Source organism: Vanellus vanellus, assembly GCF_965231255.1.
Source record: "Vanellus vanellus genome assembly, chromosome: 23".
NCBI classification, from domain to species: Eukaryota; Metazoa; Chordata; class Aves; order Charadriiformes; family Charadriidae; genus Vanellus; species Vanellus vanellus.
In genome coordinates, this window is record NC_138928.1 from 2272371 (window position 1) to 2282391 (window position 10021).

Sequence of the window (10021 nt, forward strand, 5' to 3'; positions counted from 1 at the left end):
CACGGGTGTTTTGCCACACCGAGGGTCCTGCTCAGCACCCCAACTCCAGGGGCCTGCGAGGGTGTCCGTCATTCCCAAGGGACCGCTTCAACTGGGTCTTTGTCACCTGGGAGTGTGCTGTCACCTTCTTGTGCCCAACAGGAGTACACTATGTTTGCACTCTTTCTGCCCCAGTCGTGGTGCCCGCCGTGCCTGCGGAGGTGATGCTGTACCGGGATGGCGCTGCAGGATATGCCCCCCCCCCCCCCCCAGTGCAGCGGGGGCAACTGGCTCCCGGGGCATCAGCTCTCGCGCCGTGGGGCAGAGCCGGCCCCGCTGCCCCAGTGCCGTCCGCAGCACGGGGGGTCGGTGCCCTCCGGCCTCGCAGCTCAGCCCCGGCAGAAGCCACCCGGGGCTCGGACCTTCCCTGCATGGGGACTTGGATGTGTTTTCCAGATAAGCCCCCAATTCCTCCAAATCCTCCCCGCGGGTTCCTGCAGGACATGAACGGACTTGTTCCTCCTCCTCACCCCTGCGGGACTCAGACCAGCACATCCTTCCCCAAACGCTTTTGGGTGCCGATGGGGGGTTCAGCTGGAGGAGCAGATTCAGGCCCCGCGAAGAAAATCCAGCAGGAGGGGGCAGGGGTGGCCCGGGTGGCCCAGGACGGGGTCGGGCAGTGCCTGGGGACCGGGGCAGCGTCATCCCGGCGTGGCTCTGAGGTTGGCACCCCGAGGGGATGAAAGAGTCGCCCTGTCCTTGACCCACTATCCCCCTGTCCCACTGGAATCCTCTGCGCCGCGGGCAGGAGAGCCTGGGTGGGATGTGCTGCACCCCCCTGCACCCAGCTCACGCGTGGCCGTCTCAGGGCCCTCCTGCCTCTCCCGATGGAGAGGGGACACCCCTCTACCCCCTGATGGGGGGTCCCGCCATCCCTGAGGAAGGGGGTTCCTGTACCCTCTAGTGGGGGGGGTCCCTGCATCCCCTGATGGGGGATGTCCCTCCATTCCTAATTGGGGGGTTCCCTCTTTCTCCTGAAGGGGGGGTCCATTTATCCCCTGATGTGAGGTCACTGCACCCCCTTAGGAAGGGGGTCCCTGTATCCCCTGATGGGGAGATGCCTGTGTCCCCTACTTGTGAGGGGGAAGGGTGTCCCTGTACCCCCCTAGGAAGGGGGTCCCTGTACCCCCTGATGCAGAGATGCCTGTGTCCCCTACCGGGGGGTGGGGGGGTCCCTGCGTCCCCTTGGAAGGGGGTCCCTGTACCCCGTGATGCGCGGTCCCCCGCACCTCCCTGGGAAGGGGGTCCCCGTACCCCCTGATGGGGGGTCGCTGCATCCCCTGCAGGGGGGGGTGGGGGTGTCCCTACGCCCCCCCCCGGAATGGTGTCCCCGCACCCGGTGACCGCGGTCCCGGCAGGTCCCGTTCCCCGCTGTCACCGCGCGTCCTCCCGGGACCGGGGACCGGGGACCGGGATGGGGACACACACACAGACACAGGGGGGAGGCGGCTGCCCCGGTGCCGGGGCGGGGCGGGGGCGGGAGGGAAATCCCGGGCGACGCGGGGAGCGGCGGAGAGGCCCCGCCCCGCCCCGGTATAAAGCGCGGCGAGACGCGACGGGCACCGGCCGCCGGGAGACGCGACGCGGCGGTGAGTGCGGTGGCGGCGGCGGCGCTGGGTGGCTCCTGCCCGAGGGGGGCTGTGACGGGGGGGGAGGGGGTGTCGAGTCGTCACCGGGGCGGAGGGGGAGCGGGAGCGGAGGAAGCGTCGCAGCGGGAACGGGCGGCGGCTCTGCCCCGGCGGTCGCGTCCACGGAGCGGGGGGGGGGAGTGGGGCCGCTCCCGGGGGTGGTTGGGTCCGGTGGTGGTTGGGTCCGGTGGGATGGGCGGTGGTGGGGACTCTGGAGCCCCCCCCGGCCCCGGGGAGGGCGCGGAGCCCCGGTCCGGGCGGCGTTCGCCCCCCGGTGGCGGCGGGGCGCGGTGCGGGGCGCGGCCGCGGAGCATCTCTGCGTGTCCGCCGTCCCGCGGGGGCGGAGTGGGGGGGGAATCCTGTCGCCTTTTCCCCATCACCGCCCCCCCGAGGGCTCCGGAATAGCCCCCGCGGCGGAAGACCCCCACGGGCTCATCGGTGTCATGAGCGGGGCGTTCTCTGCGCCGTCCCCCCGCCCCCGGGGAGGCTCCTGGCGCGGGGTCCCATCGGCTGCCGCCTCCGTCCCCCTCCCCCCCCCGGGTGTGGGTGCTCCCAGCCCCTCCGGCTCCCCAAACCTTCTCCCGACTGGTGTAACTGGTCTTGGGTGTCACAGGTGGGGCTGGTGGGGGTGTCCCCCGGAGCGCCTTCATCTCCCAGCCCGGCCGGGTGGGGTGCACCTGCATCACCCCCCTCCCGGGGTCCGCCAGCCGGGCTGTAGGGAGCCCCGGAGCTTTTGGAGAGGCTGCTGAAAGCACTGCCAACCCCATGGGAGGGGACGGTGACCGACCCGGCCCCTGTCCTCCCCTATTTGGTGGCTGTGGCAACCATGAGTCAGGGCGAAGCTGTTATCTCAAGGCGTGGGGCTCTGGGGTGGCACCTGGGCCACGGTGGTGGCCCAAAGATGGGGAGATCGGCACCTGACAGGGGCTGGGGAGGGTCCGGAGGGTGTCCGGTCAGGGTGTCGAAATGTGTCCCCTGCCCCGCTACCTGCCAGGGCTTGCCTGGACATGCTGGGACTTGCCTTGCAATGAGGTCACCCTGTTTACGCGCTCCCACTGCCAGCAGATAGGAAGCTGGATTTCTATTTTTACTCGGGGATGCTCAGCCTGGGTTGGGCGCAGTGCTGGACGGAAGGTTCTGGTGGCACCTGGGATGAAGGCTCTCCAGTCCCCCGCTGGCGCATTGTGCCGGTGGTGTGGCTGGTAATGCGGCGCAAGCGACCCGGAGGGGCTCAGGGTGCTGAATTTGGACAGAAATCTTCCCTGCAGAAGACTGAGCACCCCATCCCTGGGGCCACTTGGGGGCGTAAGCCTGGGGGTCTGTCGTGGTGCCGCCTTTGGGAGTCCTGGATCGGGCGGGCGACGAGGAAGCTGTCTTGCGCACAGGGATTTAATTTCTGTGAATTTTTTTTTTTTTTTAAAGCAGATATAATGAGCGCAGCTCTCCAAGCGGGGTCAAACCTTACCTCCGAAAGCTGCGAAATCCCAGAGCGTTGTTTGCTCTGCTCTGATAAGGAGGTTCCTCAATAACCACAGGCAGTGCGCGGCATCCATTAGCCCCACGCATGTGTAAGGGGGAGGAAGGAAAGGTTTTGCCACTTATTGTGAAGGTCGTGACTTTTTGGCACCGATTTGAAAAAAAACCAAACAGGTTCTTGTCTCTGGTTGCCCAACAGCTTCTTGCAGATAAAGAGGGTGGTTAACAAAGTGGTCAAGCTTGTGGCATGTTCTTGCAGTTGCTTAAAAGGCTTCCTTGCCACTGGGCCTGGGTTCTTGAGAAACTGGCCAGAAAAACATCTCATTGCTTCACTTGCCCATGTGCCAACTTGCCTTGTGTCTGTGTGGAAGTGGGAACGCATCAGGGTTGTGGATGGGGTCAGTGGCAGTCAGTGTTGGATGCCCTGCGTGGCAGGGCTTTACCTGCTGGAGGAGGAACGGGGAATGTCAACATTTGCACCTTCTCCATCCTTCTATATCACACCAGGCTGTGTTTGACCTCAGTCATGCTCAAACCTCTGCCCAAGGCATCACTAAAATCCCAAATGTCTGAGTCCAAGGTGAGTGCTGGCAGATGGAGGTCCCTTCTGGGCTGCCTCCTTGCAGAGCCCAACCCAGCTTGTCCCACCTTGGCTACTGCCGTCTTTGCCCTGGTAGCAAATGTGCCAGCCCTTGGGCTCGCTCGTGGCTTGCCCAACACCCCAGTAACTTGCTCTGCTTTCCTTCCAGCCACCACGATGCCCCTGTCCCAGAGCAGGGCCGGGCAGTTGCCATGCAGCAGTAAGGTGTGCAGGAACCTCTTTGGCCCCGTGGACCACCACCAGCTCCAGAATGACTTTGAGGACATGTTGAAGCAACAGCTGGAAGAAGCTCAGCAACGGTGGAACTTCAACTTTGAGGCGGAGACTCCCTTGGAAGGACAGTTCAAGTGGGAGAGGGTCTTCCTGGCTGAGCAGCCACCCCAGGAGGTCCACAGCCTGGTCAAAGTCACCAGCAGCGAGAGCAGGAGCTCCTTGGTCCACAAGGTTTGCCCCAAGGACCATCTTGGCAGGATTTGCCCTGAGGGGTCTCAGCAGAGCTCGGAGGTTTACAGGGCTGGTTCCCCACAAAGCCTGAAACGTGGGCAGACCACCATCAAAGGTGAGTGCTGGAGGCTTGGTGTCACTCTGTGCATGCTTGGTGGCATTGCCTGTGTCATGGCTTTCCTGGTAGGGACAGATGGAGGGCACTTGGGTGCAAGAGCCCTGCCTGGCTCCTGGGCACGGGGAGGGGACCACCCTCTGTGCATCTCTCCTGGGAGAGCAGAGCCCATCTTCCAAGGAGAAAAAGGCTGCAAACTGGGGGCCTTCTGGTTGCTGGGGGTTAGGCAGGGGGGGGCTTACATCAGGCTTGTGGGTCTTACAGCTGAAGATGCCCCAAAATAGTTCATCGCTCTCAGTTTCCCATGGCCTGAGCCTGTCCTCTGAATGAAGGGCTGGGGTGGAAGCGCAGGTGAGACCAAACAGAAGAGATGGTGGAGACCCACAGACTCTTCTCTCCAGGAATGCATGGCTTCGGGTGGGTGGCTCTAAAACACAGTCTGCCTGGGATGGGATTTGGGGTGCTTCCCTGGGGACACCTCCCTTTCCTGCACTGCTGCTCCTGGTGGGCTGGAGGCACTTCCCAACCCTCTCTTTCTGCCTTCCAGACTTCTACAGCTCTAAGCGGAGGATCATCCCTGACAAACCCAAGCCTGATAAGCCCAGGCTGTGACCTGGTGGTGCTTGGCTCCTCTGCCATCGGGGACAGCTGCTGATGCCGGTGTGCCCTGGGGGTGTCCGTGTCTCTTTCCCCCACCCTGTACTGTGTAAGCCGTCTGTATGAAGCAATGTAGAGTCTGTAGTTCCCTATTTATGAGTAGCTCTGGGGTCCTGAGGGACCTTCACTGTGTGCAATGTATAGGAATAGCCCATGTTGAGGCTTGTAGCCCCACAGAGGGGCTGGAGGAGGACTGAAATGGGCCCGGTGAGACTAAGGCATTGCCCTGCCTGTGGAGAAGAAAGTGTGTCTTCTGCCCTATGTTGGTGGGGCCAAGCATTGTCCTTGCACCATCCTGCTGTCCAGCTGTGGTCCTTCCCCTGCCTGATGGCTGGCTATGGAGGACACTTGTGGCCCGGCCACCTGGTGGCACCAGATATCCTTAAGAAAGGGTCACATCTACTGATTGTAGAGCCCTGGGACAGCCTGACCCTGAGGCCACCCCGGTTGCTGGCACATGGTGGTGGTCCTCTTCCCAGAGGATGGACCCGGTGGTGGGAAGCCCTCGTCTGTGCATGGAAGCAGAGTGACACAGGGGCCGCTTCTTCCCACGGCTGCTTGGGAGAGGAAATGCTGGTCCCTGGACAGCCTTTCCTTTGGGTGACTCACCGGTGCTGTCACCCGTCAGAGACGGGCTGCAGATGGTGACAAACCCACTGCAGGTCCCCAGCGCTGAGCTCATTGTGGGACCAATGCAGCCTGGGAGGCTTTGGGGTTCCCTGGACTCTGCTGACCCAAACCCCCACTTTCTTACCTTGTTGTTGGCTTGTGGTGTTTGCCCTCCTGTTCCTGCCTCCTTCAACACTGACACCAGGCTGGGAGGCTGCCTGCTCTGGCCAGGTTGGACTGCTCTAGGAAGGAAGGGGCCCTGCTCACCAGCAGGGATGGCACCGAAAGAAGAAACTGTAGCTTTTCTCCTGGACTTTTTCTCCTTTGGGACTGGGAGAGAGAGGACCCTCCCCTGGCTCTGCAGAGCGAGAAGCTTTGGTCACCTCTGGGACCAAGGGATGTCCCGGAGCGAAGGCTGCTCGGTCCCGGCGCTGAAGGATGAGTCCCTGCTCTTGAAGGACTCGAGTCTGTCAGGTCTCAGCACTTTTACGGGGTTCATTTCCTGCTCTGCTGGATTTGGACTCTGGAAACCGGTGCAAGATGGTCCCAGACAGAAAAGGAATGGGATCGACCTCCCACCTTGCACCGCGATGCACTTTGCTGTCGGTGAAGCTGGCAAGTTCCCAGCACTAAATGTTTATTTATAAAAGGAAAAAAGTAATAATAAATGTAATAAATGCTATTAAGTTTATGGGGGGGGGGAAATACCTGTTTGTTTATAAATGTTAACTCTGAATAAACACTTATGTAGGGGAATGAGTGTCTCTGGGTTAGTGGAAATAATTGTGCTGGGAGCAGGGTCTGGCTATGGGGAGGAGGATGCTCTGGTTGGGGTCAGTCTGGGGGTTTGGGGGGGGTCGCTCTGGGGGTGCAGACTGGAGGGCTGTGGGAAGGGGCTGTCGCAGCCCTGGGTGCCTCCTTTGCGGCATGAAATGTTAAAACAGGGGGATGGGGGGCGGTGAGGGGCAAAACCTCACCACAGCCCCTGTGCTTAACCCCCCCTCCCTCGGGACAGCGTCTGTGCGGTGGTCCTACCTGCAGGATTGGTGCTGCCGCTGTGTCCCCAGCAGAAGCCACTGCTGCCTGTGCCAGGTCTCACGGTGGGTCACCTGTGGCAATGTAGGCTCCACTGTTGCCTGCACCATTCCCCCTTCCCCACTGTGATCCTGGTTCCCCTGCTCCTAACACCTAGTGGACTATTTTGTGGGGCAAGTGCCCATGGGGAAGCTGGTCATGTCCCCTATCCTCTAATTTTAAAGGAGTCCCAGGTATCCAGGCTGATGAGGGTCACCCGTGGTGTGGGACAGGGACATGTAAGGACATGTGGTGGCACCGCTGGTGGAAATGTGCAGCAGAAGTCCCAGGTGGGACTGAGACTGGAGCTGCTGGATGCCAGGGCTGAGATTCCTGGGAGTCAGGGACATCTCTGCCATCAGCTGCTGCCTCCAAGGACTGAGCAAGACTTGTAGGTGGACCGTGAGCTCGAGTTATGGTTAATGTGATAAAGGACCTGATCTGCAGAGGATCCAGTTGAAAAAAAGTTTTGATGGTGACAACGACCTTGTGTCATCGTTCAACCAAGGATCCCTAAAGCATCTGCCTGTCCCCATAGTGTTGGGTGACACCCGTGCGCGCCGATGCCCCTTGAAATGCTTGCAGAGCACCATCACCTCGGCCTTTTAGCTGCTGCTGAGTCAAACCCTACAGAATTAGCCCTTTTAATCTTTCCCCTTACGTCAGTCCTTCCAGCCCCCTTGGCTGCGGCCAGCTGCTCCCCTCCGCTGTCACCTCCTGTTTTGTCAGGAGCGGTGGCGGTGGAGGAAGCGAGAAATAAATCAGCAAATCCTGCCTCGTTCCCCGTTTGCGGGGTGGTCGGGGTCTGGCTGTGCGGTGTGAGAGGGAGCTCCCCACCGGGGCTTGAGTTTTGCACCCCCCCTGGGAGACCCCAGCCCTGGACCCCCTCGTCCAGGTAAGGGAGGACTGTGTCCCCCGCAGCTTTGGGGACCGCAGAATGACGATGGGCTTCCAGCAGCTGAGGAATGGATGGAAACTTTGCCCTTTCAGCCCAGGTTGTGTTTTGCTGATCTCCCATCCCAGCGAGGATGCCGGGGGTTCAAACTCCCACGATGGCCAAGTGGGGCCGGGAGGGGGGTCAGGCGCTTCCCCTCCTTTCCCCACAGTATTTAATCTCCTATTGCTGAGACCTGTCCCACCGAGGTGGGACTGTGCAAACCTCATGAAGTTCAACACAGCCAAGAGTAAGGTCCTGCACACAGGTTGGAGCAATCCCAAGCACAGCTCCAGGCTGGGCGGGGAATGGATGGGGAGCAGCCCTGAGGAGAAGGACTCGGGGGTGTTGGTGGGCGAGAAGCTCCCCAGGAGCCGGCAATGTGCGACCGCAGCCCAGAAAGCCCCCGGCCCCCCGGGCTGCATCCCCCGCAGCGTGGCCGGCAGGGCCAGGGGGGGATCGTGCCCCTCTTCTGTGCTCTGCTCTGCTCTGGGGAGACCCCCCCGCAGTGCTGCCTCCAGCTCGGGGGGTCCCCCCAGCAGAAGGCCCCGGAGCTGTTGGAGCGGGGCCAGAGGAGGCCCCGGAGATGCTGGGAGGGCTGGAGCCCCTCTGCTGGGAGGACGGGCTGGGAGAGATGGGGGGGTCAGCCTGGAGAGGAGAAGGCTCCGCAGAGACCTGAGAGCCCCTTCCAGTGCCTAAAGGGGCTCCAGGAGAGTTGGGGAGGGACTCTGGATCAGGGAGGGGAGCGGTGGGATGAGGGGGAACGGTTTTACACTGGAAGAGGGGAGATTTAGATGAGAAATTAGGAAGAAATTGCTGACTGCGAGGGCGGTGAGCCCCTGGCGCAGGGTGCCCCGAAAAGCTGTGGCTGCCCCATCCCTGGAGGTGCTCAAGGGCAGGTTGGACGGGTCTCGGAGCAACCTGGGCTGGGGGGGGGGGTGTCCCTGCCCAGGGCTGGGGGTGGCACTGGGTGATATTAAAGGTCTAAAGGTCCCTTCCAACTCCGACCATTCTCTGATTCTACGTTTCTGTCTCCTTGGGGCTGGAAAGAGCCGTTGGTGCTGCGGGGCTGGATCGTACCCTCCCATGGCTGGTGCTAACCCCGGCGCAGGCTGCTGGCGGGGCCCTGCAGCTGGAGTGCTGCTGGGCAGAGGGTACGCATCAGTGAGCTCTCATAGAGGTATTTAGGTTTTCCCCCCCAGAAGCATCCTCAGGGAAAGCAAAGCCAAAATTCAGTCTTTGTGCAGCAGCAAACAGCCGTGGGGCTGTGAGACACGGTGGCAAATGTGAGCTCAGAGGTGTTTTTTGCGAGCTGAACACCCCAACCTGGCTGTGGGGTTGCTTCAGTCTGGGGTAACAGGCACCAGCCTTGCTCGGAGAGCGGAGAATGAACGGCTGAGCCTTGAATTGGCCGACAAATATCCAAGCGGAGCAGTTGCCCCTGAGCTGGCTGCTGCTTCGTTAGGTGGAACGGCAAACGAGCAGGGCTGGGCTGCGAGCGGGTGGGTGTGATGGGGCAGGGCACCTGCACGGCCGGTTCCCAGCGAGTGATTTAACCAACTGGGATGGGGAGAGATGGGCAGAGCAACCAGTCTCCACCCCACAGCTCCTGCCCCCGGAGCCCCGCTGTGAGCCGGGGGGGTGTCAACTCTACAACCTGAAGATAATAGTTGGTGTTTCCCCTTGTTGTTATTTTAAGCTTTTGCTTGGCATCTCTTCCCAATTTGCAGTTAAAGGGGAGCAAAAATGCATGTGGCCTGTCTAATTCCTCTGTCCCCTTGCAAACCGTGGACGCAGACCACGGGCAGTCGGTGGATTTGATGCCGGCTTTCAAGATGAGTTAATAACTGGGGGGAAAAAAAACCTATCCATGTGAGCAGCACAGTGAGGGAGGTCTCCAAATCCTGGGGCCAGAGTGGGGTTTGCAGGTTTGATCTGCCTTTGGTAGGATGTTACAACCTGTGGGTTATATATAGTCTTGTAGTTTGGGTTATTCGGATTCTTAAAATAACATTTGCTCTTTCTCTGATGCTTTTTCCCCTGCCTCAAACACCTTCTGGCCTTGGCTGGACCACTGCAAACAAGGAGAGGATGGGGACTTCTACGGCGCTTCCCGATGATGCCGACGGTGCCCTTGCTTTGGGATCCGGGGAAGTCTGGGGGGACGCGGACCCTCCGGACGGGCCCTTCCTGCACCCCGCTTACACCGTGGCAAACAGGAAACGTGTGAGCACCGGCAGTTGAGTGTAACCCGAAAACGGAAAGCCGCCTTGAGTAAGAGAGAGAAAATGAGAGCTCGGGCACAGGGCGGGTCGGTGGGCGGCAGCAGCATCCCCGGCGCAGGACCAGCATCCCTCCCGGCCCAGGGAGCATCGCTGCCCCGTGCACCCCGAAACTGAGGGTCTCTCTGGGGAGGTGGGAAAGGTAAGCTTTGCTGTGCTGCG

The 10021-nt window shown here is 61.2% G+C and overlaps 1 protein-coding gene across 1 annotated transcript; it reads left to right on the forward strand.

Annotated features, from left to right (window-relative positions):
- The first annotated feature begins 1616 nt into the window (after window positions 1-1616).
- Window positions 1617-6318, forward strand: CDKN1A (cyclin dependent kinase inhibitor 1A). The gene is made up of 3 exons (XM_082494647.1): window positions 1617-1628; window positions 3893-4303; window positions 4851-6318. The coding sequence occupies exons 2-3, from the start codon at window positions 3901-3903 to the stop codon at window positions 4913-4915; spliced, it is 468 nt and encodes a 155-aa protein (XP_082350773.1). The 5' UTR covers window positions 1617-1628; window positions 3893-3900; the 3' UTR covers window positions 4916-6318.
- Window positions 6319-10021: the final 3703 nt, after the last annotated feature.